Source organism: Pseudopipra pipra, chromosome 30 (assembly GCF_036250125.1).
Source record: "Pseudopipra pipra isolate bDixPip1 chromosome 30, bDixPip1.hap1, whole genome shotgun sequence".
Classification (NCBI taxonomy): Eukaryota; Metazoa; Chordata; class Aves; order Passeriformes; family Pipridae; genus Pseudopipra; species Pseudopipra pipra.
The window spans coordinates 26,508-41,040 of NC_087578.1; the positions used below are offsets into that span (position 1 = coordinate 26,508).

The following is a 14,533-nucleotide window of genomic DNA, read 5'->3' on the forward strand; positions in this document are numbered from 1 at the left end:
ATTAAAAAAATAAAAGGGAAATAAAAAAATAAAAGGGAAATAAAAAAATAAAAGGGAAATAAAAAGGAAGTTAAATTAAAAAATGAAATAAAAAAAAGAAATAAAAAAGGAAATAAAAAAGAAATAAAAAAGGAAATAAAAAAAAAGAAAGAAAAAAGGAAATTAAAAAAGAAATAAAACCGACATTTAAACAAAAAATAAATTAAAAAGGGAACTAAAAATGGGCCCAAAAAGCTGCGAAGCCCCTTTGGGGGGGAGGGGGGGGGAGGGGAGGGGGGGGCGGAGTCTCTGTTTGGGGGAGGGGGAGGGGTCGGCAGCACCAGCGAGGGGGGGACCCCAAAATCCAGGGGATCAAATCCCACCCAAATCCATCCCCAGGAGCAGCCAGGTGAGTGTCCAGGTGAGCAGGGATTTGGGAGCAGCCAGGTGAGATCCCAGGTGAGCAGAGCCTGGGATCTGGAAGCACCCAGGTGAGTGTCCAGGTGAGCAGATCCCGGGATTTGGGAGCATCCAGGTGAGTGTCCAGGTGAGCAGATCCCGGGATTTAGGACCATCCAGGTGAGTGTCCAGGTGAGCAGACTCCAGGATCCAGGAGCACCCAGGTGAGTGTCCAGGTGAGCAGATCCCAGGATTTGGGAGCATCCAGGTGAGATCCCAGGTGAGCAGATCCCGGAACTTGGGAGCATCCAGGTAAGTGTCCAGGTGATCAGGGATTTGGGAGCATCCAGGTGAGTGTCCAGGTGAGCAGATCCCAGGATTCAGGAGCATCCAGGAGAACAGATCCCAGGATTCAGGAGCACCCAGGTGAGTGTCCAGGTGATCAGGGATTTGGGAGCATCCAGGTGAGTTCCCAGGTGAGCAGAGCCTGGGATCCGGAAGCACCCAGGTGAGTGTCCAGGTGAGCAGATCCCGGGATCTGGGGGCATCCAGGTGAGATCCCAGGTGAGCAGGGATCTGGGAGCATCAGGGTGAGTTCCCAGGTGAGCAGATCCTGGGATTCAGGACCATCCAGGTGAGCAGATCCCAGGATTCAGGAGCATCCAGGTGAGTGTCCAGGTGAGCAGATCCCGGAACTTGGGAGCATCCAGGTGAATTCCCAGGTGAGCAGATCCCAGGATTCAGGAGCATCCAGGTGAGTTCCCAGGTGAGCAGATCCTGGGATCCAGGAGCACCCAGGTGAGCAGATCCCGGAACTTGGGAGCATCCAGGTGAATTCCCAGGTGAGCAGATCCCGGGATCCAGGAGCACCCAGGTGAACAGATCCCAACGGGGCCGGGCTGGAGCCCGGGCAGGGCCCCCCCCCCCATCCCGATGTTCCCCCCTCCCGCCCCTCCCGGGATGGAATTTCCCCCGGCCCAGGTCGATCCCACCCCGGGGCCAAAAAAGAGGGAAAAGCTCCAGGAATGAGGAATTCCAGCCCGGGAAGCTCCGGAGCACCTGGGGGGGGGTCCATCATTCCCGGGGGGGGGGGGCACTGGAATCCATCCCAGTCTGACCAGTTTGGGCCAGGACAGGGAGCCCGGGGCAGCTGGGAGCACCCGAGGAATTCCAGGTGCTCCAGGAGAGGATTCCCGGGAATGGCACATCCAGAGGGACACCTGGGAGCACCCACGGGGCTCCTGGGACGGATCCCGGGCGCTGGAATGGCGGGGGGGGGTCCTTGGGAAGCACAGGTGGGATGAGGAGGCAGGTGAGGGGTCCTTGGGAAGCACAGGTGGGGTGAGGAGGCAGGTGAGGGGTCCTTGGGAAGCACAGGTGGGATGAGGCAGGTGCAGGTTCCTTGGGAAGCACAGGGGGGATGAGGAGGCAGGTGCAGGTTCCTTGGGAAGCACAGGGGGGTGAGGAGGCAGGTGCAGGTTCCTTGGGAAGCACAGGTGGGGTGAGGCAGGTGCAGGTTCCTTGGGAAGCACAGGTGGGATGAGGAGGCAGGTGAGGGTCCTTGGGAAGCACAGGTGGGATGAGGAGGCAGGGGAGGGTCCTTGGGAAGCACAGGTGGGATGAGGCAGGTGAGGGGTCCTTGGGAAGCACAGGTGGGATGAGGCAGGTGCAGGTTCCTTGGGAAGCACAGGTGGGGTGAGGAGGCAGGTGCAGGTTCCTTGGGAAGCACAGGTGGGATGAGGCAGGTGCAGGTTCCTTGGGAAGCACAGGTGGGATGAGGCAGGTGCAGGTTCCTTGGGAAGCACAGGTGGGATGAGGCAGGTGCAGGTTCCTTGGGAAGCACAGGTGGGATGAGGAGGCAGGTGAGGGGTCCTTGGGAAGCACAGGTGGGGTGAGGAGGCAGGTCCCAGATGCAGGAGCTCACCTGGAGCTCACCTGGAGCTTGTGGATCAGGGCAGGGACAGGTGACATTCCAGGACACCCCCGGGACAACGGGGACACCTGGAGGGCTCTGCTCCCCCTGGCACCGGTCCAGGACCACCTGGATGCACCTGGAATGGGGCAGGATTACAGGTAGGGCAGGGACAGGTGACATTCCCAAACCCTGGACCCCCAGCAGGGATCCATGAGCATTCCAGAAGGTTCCAGCAGCTGCAGTTGGTCCATCCCAGGTGAGGAGCTGGAGGTGGCTGAGCCCCCCAGATCCTCCAGGTGAGTCCGGGGGCTCTGGCCCTTCCAGGTGCTCCCTGATCCTTCCAGGTGCTCCCTGATTCTTCCAGCTGCTCCCTGATCCTTCCAGGTGCTCCCTGATCCATCCCGGGGGGCTCCGGCCCTTCCAGGTGCTCCCTGATCCATCCTGAGGGCTCCCTGATCCTTCCAGGTGTTCCCTGATCCATCCCGAGGGCTCCAGCCCTTCCAGGTGTTCCCTGATCCTTCCAGGTGTTCCCTGATCCTTCCAGGTGCTCCCTGATCCATCCCGAGGGCTCCGGCCCTTCCAGGTGCTCCCTGATCCATCCTGGGGGGCTCTGGTCCTTCCAGGTGTTCCCTGATTCTTCCAGCTGCTCCCTGATTCTTCCAGGTGCTCCCTGATCCATCCCAAGGGCTCCGGCCCTTCCAGGTGCTCCCTGATCCTTCCAGGTGCTCCCTGATCCTTCCAGGTGCTCCCTGATCCGTCCCAGTCCCCGGGGAGCGGGAGCAGCACCTGGGCAAGGTGGGCTGGGGTGTGGCCACTTCATTAAAGGAACAAAACGTAGGGAAAAGGGGGTTTTCCCTCAAAGCCAAGGAAGGTGAGGGCAGCCAGGTGGGACCAGGGGATCCAGGCTCCAGCTCAGGTGTGTCCAGCTCAGGTGGGATGGAGGATGGGAAGGCTCCAGCTCAGGTGTGTCCCAGAACAGATGGGATGGAGGATGGGAAGGATCCAGGAGGCTCCAGCTCAGGTGTGTCCCAGCTCAGGTGAGATGGAGGATGGGAAGGATCCAGGAGGCTCCAGCTCAGGTGTGTCCCAGTACAGGTGTCTCTGCCAAGTAGAATGGAGGATGGGGAAGATCCAGGGGTCCAGCTCAGGTGTCCCAGCTCAGGTGTGTCCTGGCACAGGTGGGATGGAGGATGGGAAGGGTCCAGCTCAGGTGTCCCAGCTCAGGTGTGTCCTGGCACAGGTGAGCTCTGCCAGGTGGGAGGGAGCTGCCGTGGGATCCAGGAGGCTCCAGCTCAGGTGTGTCCCAGCTCAGGTGGGATGGAGGATGGGAAGGGTCCAGGGGTCCAGCTCAGGTGTGTCCCAGCTCAGGTGTGTCAGAGGATGGGAAGGGTCCAGCTCAGGTGTGTCCCAGTTCAGGTAGGATGGAGTATGGGAAGGGTCCAGTTCAGGTGTGTCCCAGCTCAGGTGTGTCCCAGCTCAGGTGTGTCAGAGGATGGGAAGGGTCCAGCTCAGGTGTGTCCCAGCTCAAGTGTGTCCCAGCTCAGGTGGGATGCAGGATGGGAAGGGTCCAGGGGTCCAGCTCAGGTGTGTCCCAGCTCAGGTGTGTCAGAGGATGGGAAGGGTCCAGGGGTCCAGCTCAGGTGTGTCCCAGCTCAGGTGTGTTCCAATACAGGTGTGTCCCAGCTCAGGTAGGACGGAGCATGGGAAGGGTCCAGCTCAGGTGTGTCCCAGCTCAGGTGTGTCTGGCCCAGGTGGGATGTCCCAGCTCAGGTGTGTCTGGCCCAGGTGGGATGTCCCAGCTCAGGTGAGTCCCAGCTCAGGTGGGATGCAGGATGGGAAGAGTCCAGGGCTCCAGCTCAGGTGTGTCCCAGCTCAGGTGTGTCTGGCCCAGGTGAGCCCAGTGCAGCAGCCCCAGGTAAACGATCAATCCATGGAATAAATAACGAGCGGAGGAGCCCCTCACACGGGCAGGGGGGGCAGCTCCAGGTGCTCCGGGGGGGGTTGGGGAGCCCCCCCCTCGCTCTCAGCAGTGGGGACAGGTGAGACCCCCAGGTCCTTCCCACGGGGGCTGCAGGTGGGAGCCGGAGGCTCCTCGGGGCCATTCCCACCTGTCCCACCTGCCTGGGGCTCCACTGCCAGGTAGGGCTGGGGGCACACCTGGGGGCTCACCTGGGGGCTCACCTGGGGACCCACCTGGGGGCACAGCTGGGGGCTCATTTGGGGGCACACCTGGGGGCTCACCTGAGAGCTCACCTGGGGGCTCATTTGGGGGCACACCTGGGGGCTCACCTGAGAGCTCACCTGACAGCTCACCTGGGGGTTCACCTGGGGGCTCATTTGGGGGTTCACCTGGGGACCCACCTGGGGGCTCACCTGGAGACCTACCTGGGAGCCCATCTGGGAGCTCACCTGGGGACCTACCTGTGGGCTCACTTGGGAGCTCACCTGGGAGCATAACTCGGGGCTCACCTGGGAGCTCACCTGGGAGTACACCTGGGGGCTCACCTGGGGACCTACCTGGGGGCTCACTTGGGAGCACAACTGGGGGTTCACCTGGGAGCTCACCTGGGAACTCACCTGGGGGTTCACCTGGGGGCTCACTTGGGAGCACACCTGGGAGCATAATTCGGGGCACACCTGGGGGCTCACCTGGGGATCTACCTGGGAGCTCACCTGGGGGCTCACCTGGGGGCTCATTTGGGGGTTCACCTGGGGACTCACTTGGGAGCACACCTGGGAACATAACTCGGGGTTCACCTGGGAGCCCACCTGGGGATCTACCTGTGAGCACACCTGGGGATCTACCTGGGAGCCCACCTGCGGGCTCACCTGGGGGCTCACCTGGGGGCACACCTGGGGATTTACCTGGGAGCACACCTGGGGATCTACCTGGGAGCCCACCTGCGGGCTCACCTGGGGGCTCACCTGGGGATCTACCTGGGAGCACACCTGGGGGCTCACTTGGGAGCCCACCTGCGGGCTCACCTGCCCCCCCCCCTGCACCGGCTGCTCCGTGGGGAATCCCAGGCCCGGCGCTCCCGGCGGGAACGGGGCGGGGCCGAGGCCGGGGGCGGGGCCCGAGGGGGGTCTCACCTGCCAGGCGGTGCCGTCCAGGTGCTCCCCCAGGACGCAGAGCCCCCCGCCCCCCTCCCCGCCCCCCCCCCGCGCCCGCCTCCTCCTCGTCCTTCCTCCTCCTCTCGAGCTCCTCGGCCGTCTGCAGGTGCAGCACCGCCCGCGCGTTCTCCGCCAGGTACTCCTGGAAGTCCTGAGTCTCGGGGGGCTGGGGGGGACCCCAGGGCGGGCCCGGCGCCGCCTCCTCCCCCCCGTCCTCCTCCTCCTCCTCCTCCCGCCGGCTCTGCAGCTGCAGCTTCATCAGCGTGTGCAGGAAGTGGGTCCGCACCCGCAGCGGGTTGAACTCGATCCGCCCCGAGGCGTTTCCGCAGCCGTCCCGGGAACACCCGCACGGGAACGAGGAGCGATCCACCTGGGACAGGGACGGGGATGCACCTGGGACAGGGCTGGGACACACCCGGGACAGGGACAGGGCTGGGATAGGTATACACCTGGGACAGGGACAGGGATGCACCTGGGACAGGGCTGGGATCCACCTGGGACAGGGATACACCTGGGACAGGGACAGGGCTGGGATCCACCCGGGAGAGGGATACACCTGGGAACAGGGCTGGGATCCACCTGGGAACAGGGATCCACCTGGGAAAGGGACAGGGATGCACCTGGGACAGGGATCCACCTGGGACAGGGCTGGGATCCACCTGGGACAGGGACGGGGATGCACCTGGGACAGGGCTGGGACACAACCGGGACAGGGATCCACCTGGGACAGGGATCCACCTGGGAGAGGGACGGGGATGCACCTGGGACAGGGACAGGGCTGGGATCCACCTGGGACAGGGATACACCTGGCAACAGGGACAGGGATCCACCTGGGACAGGGATAGGGCTGGGATCCACCTGGGAAAGGGACAGGGATGCACCTGGAACAGGGCTGGGATACACCTGGGACAGGGATCCACCTGGAACAGGGATACACCTGGGAACAGGGATACACCTGGGACAGGGACACACCTGGGACAGGGCTGGGATAACCTGGGACAGGGACAGGGATCCACCTGGGACAGGGACAGGGATGCACCTCGGACAGGGACAGGGATGCACCTGGGACAGGGCTGGGATCCACTTGGGAACAGGGACAGGGCTGGGATCCACCTGGGACAGGGATACACCTGGGACAGGGATACACCTGGGAAAGGGATGGGAATGCACCTGGGACAGGGATCCACCTGGGACAGGGCTGGGATCCCCCTGGGATCCCAAAGGCTCACACCAACCCCCCCCCCCCCGGGGATCCCAGAGCCAAAATCCCAGGAGGGACACGAACCCACAAAGGACCCAAAGCTGGGCACAGAAGGGACAAGGACACGGCAGGTGTGCCAACCCCTCCCTGACCCCAAATCCCTGCCCTGGGCCTCTGCCCCTCACCTGGCCCTGCATGCCCACCTGGTTCACCTGGCCCTGCATGCCCACCTGGTTCACCTGGCCCTGCGTGCCCACCTGGCTGCCCCACCCCAGGGGGCTCACCTGGCCCTGCCCTGGCCCTGTTCCCCCTCACCTGGCCCTGCCCTGCCCCAGGGGAGCTCACCTGGCATTGGCTGCTCTGTCCCACAAGTTTCACCTGGCACTGGATGCCCACCTGGCTGCCCTGCCCCTGTGTGCTCACCTGGCCCCTGTGTGCCCACCTGGCACTGCCCTGCCCCCGTGTGCTCACCTGTCCCTGGCTGCCCACCTGGCTGCCTTGCCCTGTCCCTGTTTCCCCTCACCTGGCCCTGGATGCCCACCTGGCTGCCCTGCCCTGCCCCCATTTGCTCACCTGTCCCTGGCTGCCCTGTCCCTGCCCCCGTGGTCTCACCTGTCCTTGAATGCCCACCTGGCTGTCCCCACGTGCTCACCTATCCCTGGATGCCCCACCCTGCCCCTGTGTGCTTACCTGTCCCTGAATGCCCACCTGTCTGCCCCACCCGCCCCCATGGTCTCATCTGGCACTGGATGCCCACCTGTCTGCCCCACCCGCCCCCATGGTCTCATCTGGCACTGGATGCCCACCTGGCTGCCCTGTCCCTGCCCCAGCTGTGCTCACCTGTCCCTGGCTGCCCTGTCCCTGCCCCAGGTGTGCTCACCTGTCCCTGGATGCCCTGTCCCTGCCCCCATGTGCTCACCTGGCCCTGGCTGCCCACCTGGCTGTCCCCATGTGCTCACCTGTCCCTGGATGCCCTGCCCTGCCCCTGTGGTCTCACCTGTCCCTGGCTGCCCACCTGGCTGCCCCTGTGGTCTCACCTGTCCCTGGCTCCCCTGCCCTGCCCCCGTGGTCTCACCTGTCCCTGGCTGCCCACCTGACTGTCCCTGTGTGCTCACCTGTCCCTGGCTGCCCACCTGGCAGCCCCCGTGGTCTCACCTGTCCCTGGCAGCCCCCGCGGTCTCACCTGGCACTGGATGCCGGCCTGGCTGCCTTGCCCTGGCTCACCTGTCCCTGGCTGCCCACCTGGCTGCCCCCGCGGTCTCACCTGTCCCTGGCTGCCCACCTGGCTGCCCCCGCGGTCTCACCTGTCCCTGGCTGCCCACCTGGCTGTCCCCGCGGTCTCACCTGTCCCTGGCAGCCCCCGCGGTCTCACCTGGCACTGGATGCCGGCCTGGCTGCACGCACAGGTGCGCGGCTCGCAGGTGAGCCGGCAGAGGCAGCCGCACTGCTCTCGGGACAGGCGCAGCGCCCGCAGCTCCTGCCGCTCCTCGGCGTCGATCCTGCGCACACCTGAGGCCCGGAGCAGCGCCCGCCGCCGCTTGGTGGGCAGCGGCTGCAGGTAAAAGCAGTCGCCCACCTCCACCTGCCCCGCCTCCAGCTCCGCCTCCGACACCTCGGCCAAGGGGAGTCCGCCGGCCTCGGGCACCGCCCCGGCCTGGCTCACCTGGGGGCACAGCACAGGGGGGCACCTGAGCGGGGGGGTGTCACCTGTGCAGGTGTGTGTCCCCTGTGCAGGTGTGTGCCCCCTGTGCAGGTGTGTGTGCCCACGCAGGGGGCACCTAAGCAGGGGTGGGGCACCTGTGCAGGTGTGTGTGCCCTGTGCAGGTGTGTGTGCCCACCCAGGGGGCACCTGAGCAGGTGTGTGTGCCCATCCAGGGGTCACCTGTGCAGGGATGTGTTCCCTGTGCAGGTGTGTGTGCCCACCCAGAGGTCGGTCACCTGTGCAGGTGTGTGTGCCCTGTGCAGGTGTGTGTGCCCACCCAGGGGTCACCTGTTCAGGTGTTTCCCCCCTCCAGGTGTTTGTTCACCCCCAGGTGTTTGTTTCTCCCCCCAAGCGTTTATTCCATCCCCAGCTGTTTATTCCCAGGTGTTTTCCCCCCTAGGTGTTTCCCCCCTCAGATGCTTATACCCCCCCAGGTGTTTATTCCCCCCCCAGGTGTTTATTCTTCCCCCAGGTGTTCCCCCTAGGTGTTCCTCCCCTACAGGTGTCCCCTCCACGTGTTTATTCCCTCCTCCAGGTGTTTATTCCCTCCTCCAGGTGTTTATTCCTCCCTCCAGGTGTTTATTCCCAGATGTTCCCCTCCCCAGGTGTTCCCCCCCAGGTGTTTATTCCAGGTGTTCTCCCCCTACAGGTGTCCCCTCCAGGTTTTCTCCCCTCTCCAGGTGTTTATTCCCCCCCAGGTGTCCGCTCCAGGTGTTCCCCTCCAGGTGTTTATTCACCCCCAGGTGTCTCCCCCCGGTGTTCCCTCCCTACAGGTGTCCTCCTCCACGTGTCTCCCCCCAGGTGTTCTCCCCCTCCCCAGGTAGTTATTCCCTCCCCAGGTGTTTCCCCTCTCCCCAGGTGTTTGTTCCTCCCCAGGTGTTTATTCTCCCCCCAGGTGTCCCTCTCCCAGGTGTTCCCCCCCAGGTGTTTATTCCTCCCCAGGTGTCCCCCCCAGGTGTCCCCCCCCAGGTGTCCCCCCCCCAGGTGTTTATTCTCCCCCCAGGTGTTTATTCTCCCCCCAGGTGTTCCCCCCCAGGTGTCCCCCCCTAGGTGTCCCCCCCCAGGTGTCTCCCCCCCTCCAGGTGTTTATTCCCCCCCAGGTGTCCCCCCCCCAGGTGTTCCTCCCCTCCAGGTGTCCCCTCCAGGTGTTTATTCCCCCCCAGGTGTCCCCCCCAGGTGTCCCTCTCCCAGGTGCCCCCCCCAGCTGTTCCCCCCAGGTGTCCCCCCCTCCCCTCTCACCTGCCTCCTCCTGCCGCGCATTCTCTCCCTGCGGAGGTGCCGGCGCAGGTGCTGCCGGCGGCTCACCTGGCGCAGGTGCGCGAACTGGCTGAGGCTGTACCTGCGGGCGCGGTGGTGCCGGGGGGCCATGCCCAGGGAGCTGCCCCCGGCGCTGGGCACGCAGGTGAAGCCCTGGCGCCGCGCGAAGTAGAACACGGTGACCTGCGCGAAGCGGACGCGCTTCCCGGCGCGGCGGGGGCGGGACCGGCACAGGATGGACGGGGCTGCGGGAACGGGGACGGGTCAGCGCGGGGGGACCGCGGGGGGACCCCAAACTGCGCCTACGGCCACCCCAAATGAACCTGAGGAGACCCCAAACTGCGCCCACGGCCACCCCAATCCATCCCGGGGGGACCACACTGCACCCACAGCCACCCCAAATGAACCTGAGGAGACCCCAAACTGCGCCTACAGCCACCCCAGATCCACCCCGAGGAGACCCCAAACTGCACCCACAGCCACCCCAAATGAACCTGAGGAGACCCCAAACTGCACCCACAGCCACCCCAGATCCACCCCGAGGAGACCCCAAACTGCGCCTACGGCCCCCCCCAAATGAGCCTGAGAAGACCCCAGACTGCACCCACAGCCACCCCAAATCCACCCCGGGGGGACCCCAAACTGCACCCACAGCCACCCCAAATCCACCCCGAGAGTCACCACAGCCCTCCCCAAAACTGACCACAGGATGCAACCAAAATTCACCCCAAATCCACCCCGGGGGGACCCCAAACTGCACCTGCAGCCACCCCAAATGAACCTGAGGAGATCCCAAACTGCACCCACAGCCACCCCAATCCACCCCGGGGGGACCCCAAACTGCACCCACAGCCACCCCAAATGAACCTGAGGAGACCCCAAACTGCACCTGCAGCCACCCCAAATCCACCCCAGGGGGACCACACTGCACCCACAGCCACCCCAATCCACCCCGAGAGTCGCCAGAGCCCTCCCCAAAACTGACCACAGGATGCAACCAAAATTCACCCCAAATCCACCCCGAGGAGACCCCAAACTGTGCCCACAGCCACCCCAAATCCATCCCGGGGGGACCACACTGCACCCACAGCCACCCCAGATCCACCCCGAGGAGACCCCAAACTGCACCTGCAGCCACCCCAAATGAACCTGAGGAGACCCCAAACTGCACCCACAGCCACCCCAAATCCACCCCAGGGGGACCACACTGCACCCACAGCCACCCCAAATCCACCCCGGGGGGACCCCAAACTGCACCCACAGCCACCCCAAATCCACCCCGGGGGGACCACAGCTCTCCCCAAAACTGACCACAAGATACAACCAAAATTCACCCCAAATCCACCCCGGGGGGACCCCCAAACTGCACCCACAGCCACCCCAAATGAACCTGAGGAGACCCCAAACTGCACCCACAGCCACCCCAAATGAACCTGAGGAGACCCCAAACTGCACCCACAGCCACCCCAAATCCACCCCGAGAGTCGCCACAGCTCTCCCCAAAATTCACCCAAAACTCAACACAAGATGCAACCAAAACTCACCCCAAATTCACCCCAAGATTCACCAAAACTTACCCCAAAGTTACAGAAAATTCTCCCCAAGAGTCACCAGAGCTCTCCTAAAATTCACCCAAAACTCACCACAAGGTTCACCCAAAACTCACCCCAAATTCACCCCAAGGTTCACCAAAACTCACCCCAAAGTCATATAAAATTCACCCCAAGAAACTCCAGAGCTCTCCCCAAAACTCACCACAAGATGCAACCAAAATTCACCCCAGATCCACCCCAGGGGGACCCCAAACTGCACCCACAGCCACCCCAAATCCACCCCGAGAGTCGCCACAACTGTCCCCAAAATTCACCCAAAACTCAACACAAGATTCACCCAAATTCACCCCAAGAGTCACCAAAAACTTACCCCAAAGTTACAGAAAATTCTCCCCAAGAGTTGCCAGAGCTCTCCTCAAATTCACCCAAAACTCACCACAGGTTTCAACCAAAATTTGCCCAAAATTCACCCCAAATTCACCCCAAAATTCACTCAAAACTCACCCCAAGATTCACCAAAACTTACCCCAAAGTTACATAAAATTCTCCAAAATTCACCCCGAGAGTCACCAGAGCTCTCCCCAAATTCACCCAAAACTCAACACAGGGTTCAACCCAAATCCACCCCGAGGAGACCCCAAACTGCACCCACAGCCACCCCGAGAGTCACCAGAGCCCTCCCCAAAACTCACCCCAAGATTCACCAAAACTCACCCCAAAGTCACAGAAAATTCTCCAAAATTCACCCAAGAATCACCAGAGCTCTCCCCAAAACTCACCACAAGATGCAACCAAAACTCACCCCAAATTCACCCCAAGAGTCACCAAAACTTACCCCAAAGTTACATAAAATTCACCCCAAAATTCCCCTAAAATTCCTAAAAAAATTCCTAAAAAATTCCCCAAAAATTCCTAAAAAATTCCCCCAAAAATTCCTAAAAAATTCCCCAAAAATTCCTAAAAAATTCAAAAAAATAATTCCTAAAAAAAATTCCTAAAAAAAAATCTAAAAAATTCCCCAAAAATAAAAAAAAAATTCTCCAAAAAATTCCTAAAAAAATTCCTAAAAAATTCCTAAAAATTCCCCCCAAAAATTCCCCAAAAAATTTCTAAAAAAAATCCAAAAAAAACTCCCAAGAAATTCCTAAAAAAGTTCCCCAAAAGTTCCTAAAAACGTTCCTAAAAAATTCCCTAAAGTTCCCCAAGAAATTCCTCAAAAATTTTCCTCAAAAATTCCCCCCCAAAATCCCCCAAAATTCCTAAATATTCCTCAAGAATTCCCAAAAAATTCCTCAAAAATTCCCCAAAAAATTCCTAAAAAAATTCCAAAAAATTCTCCAAAAAAAATTGCCCCAAAATTCCTAAAAAATTCCTAAGAAATTCCTAAAAACTTCCTAAAAAAAATCCCAAAAAGTTCCTAAAAAATTCCCCAAAAATTCCTAAAAAAATTCCCCAAAAATTCCTAAAAAAAAATTCCAAATAATTCTCAAAAAAAAATTCCCCCCAAAATTGCTAAGAAATTCCTAAATATTCCTCAAAAATTCCAAAAAAAATTCCTCAAAAATTCCCCAAAAATTCCTAAAAAAAATTCCTAAGGAATTTCTAAAAAAATTCCTAAAAAATTCCCCAAAAAAATTCCCCCAAAAATTTGTAAAAATTCCCAAAAAAATTCCCAAGAAGTTCCTAAAAAATTCCCAAAACATTCCCCAAAAATTCCTAAAAAAAATTCCAAAAAATTCTCCAAAAAAAATCGCCCCAAAATTCCTAAAAAAATTCCTAAGAAATTCCTAGAAACTTCCTAAAAAAAATCCCAAAAAGTTCCTAAAAAATTCCCAAAAATTTCCTAAAAAAAATTCTCCAAAAATTCTTCAAAAAAATCCAAATAATTCTCAAAAAAAAATTCCTAAGAAATTCCTAAAACATTCCTATAAAATTCCAAAAAAATTCCTCAAAAATTCCCCAAAAATTTCTAAAAAAAATTCCTAAGGAATTTCTAAAAAATTCCCCCCCAAAAATTCCCCAAAAAATTCCTAAAAAATCCCCAAGAAGTTCCTAAAAAATTCCCCAAAAATTTCCTAAAAAAAATTCCAAAAAATTCTCAAAAAAATTTCCCCAAAAATTCCTAAGAAATTCCTATAAAATTCCCAAAGATTCCTAAAAAATTCCCAAAAAATTCCCCAAAAATTCCCCAAAAATTCCCCAAAAATTCCCCAAAAAATCCCCAAAAAATCCCTAAAAAATTCCCAAAAAATTCCCCAAAAAAATCCCAAAAAATTCCCCAAAAAAATTCCCCAAAGATTCCCCCCAGATCCCGTCCCCACTCACGGCGGGCGCTGGCGGAGCCGCCGCTGTCCCGCAGCTGTCGCCGCTGTCGCTGGCGGTGACCTCGTCGTCCGATGGCGACCCCGCCGATCCCAACGATGATCCCGATGATCCCAACGCCGATCCCACCGATCCCAGCGCCGATCCCGCCGATCCCAGCGCCGATCCCGCCGATCCCAGCGCCGATCCCGCCGGTCCCCGGCTCCGCATCGTGCAGCCTGCGCTTGGTGCCGGCGCGCGGGAGCGCGGCCATGGGGGGCCGGGGCGCATGGAGAGCCCTGCGGAGCACCGGGGTGGATTCCCGGGATTTCCAACCCTCCCAGCCCGGGGAGATCCCGCAGAGATCCCAAAGGAGCTCCCGGCCCCACCCCGGTGTCCTGCGGGAGGGATCTCCACGGAAATAACGTTAATTAACGTTATCCGGGAATTTTTGGGAACGCTCCACCCCCTCCCCCCCTCCATCCCGACTTTTCCCTTGGGGGCCGATCCAGGATGGAATTCACCCAAACCCAAAGGAAATCCCCTTTTTTTACGGAAAGGATTCGCTCCTGGAAAAACCTGACCCCCCCCCAAAATTCCCTACACTTTGGAAAGGCCCTGGGACGCTCCAAGAATTCCCAGTCCAGGTGGGATCGGGGACGAGCCCCTCGGGGACTTTCCCCGCCCACCCCCCTTGATCCCCAAATGCTCCAAAAATCCCCAATATCCGACGGGAATATCCGGGATTTTGGGGCAATTTGTGGGTTTCAGGTCGGGCCAAGGGATTTTGGGACTGGATTCCCACGGGGAAGCTCCTTGGATGGATTTGGGATCCCCCCTGGATGCAGCGGGATCGGGGCCGGGAGGCACCGACGGATCCGGACCCAGCCCGGGATCTGCTCCGGGTCCCTCGGGACGGGAATGTCGGGGCCCTGCTCCCAAAAGGGCGGGATGGGAATTCCCAGCCCTCGGATTCCGGCTGAAATCCGGCTTTTGGGGGAGTTTGTTTGGGAGGGAAGAGCTGAATCCCGGTGGGGAAGGGGGGAAAAGCAGGAGGGAAGGACCTGCTCCCGATCCCAATCCCAGGGGAAGCGGAGGCAGAAACCCCCTCA

At 59.5% G+C, this 14,533-nt stretch overlaps 3 protein-coding genes across 3 annotated transcripts in view; 1 reads left to right on the top strand and 2 right to left on the bottom strand.

The window, feature by feature from the left end:
* Positions 1 to 14,533, top strand: part of LOC135404141 (beta-1,4 N-acetylgalactosaminyltransferase 1-like) — a 70,050-nt gene that overhangs the window by 12,181 nt on the left and 43,336 nt on the right.
* LOC135404234 (uncharacterized) lies at positions 1,453 to 3,109 on the bottom strand. The gene is made up of 4 exons (XM_064638901.1): positions 2,818 to 3,109; positions 2,718 to 2,758; positions 1,539 to 2,617; positions 1,453 to 1,474 (listed from the first exon to the last, which is right to left on the bottom strand). Exons 3-4 carry the CDS (start codon positions 2,471 to 2,473, stop codon positions 1,453 to 1,455), a joined length of 957 nt encoding a protein of 318 aa, XP_064494971.1. The 5' UTR covers positions 2,474 to 2,617; positions 2,718 to 2,758; positions 2,818 to 3,109.
* LOC135404180 (cysteine/serine-rich nuclear protein 2-like) lies at positions 4,079 to 13,728 on the bottom strand. Its single transcript, XM_064638802.1, is given in 7 exon segments — positions 4,079 to 5,455; positions 5,457 to 5,777; positions 7,981 to 8,271; positions 9,550 to 9,812; positions 13,446 to 13,473; positions 13,476 to 13,542; positions 13,634 to 13,728. Coding segments are annotated over 7 exon segments (2,235 nt in total). The 5' UTR covers positions 13,696 to 13,728; the 3' UTR covers positions 4,079 to 4,252.

Excerpts from the sequence above, each read along its gene's own strand:
- LOC135404234 (XM_064638901.1), bottom strand. The coding sequence starts at position 2,473 with ATGTCACCTGTCCCTGCCCTACCTGTAATCCTGCCCCATTCCAGGTGC. Across the intron at positions 1,475-1,538 it reads GAGCACCTGGAATTCCTCGG|TGCCCCCCCCCCCCGGGAAT; the intron begins GTGCTCCCAGCT and ends GATGGATTCCAG.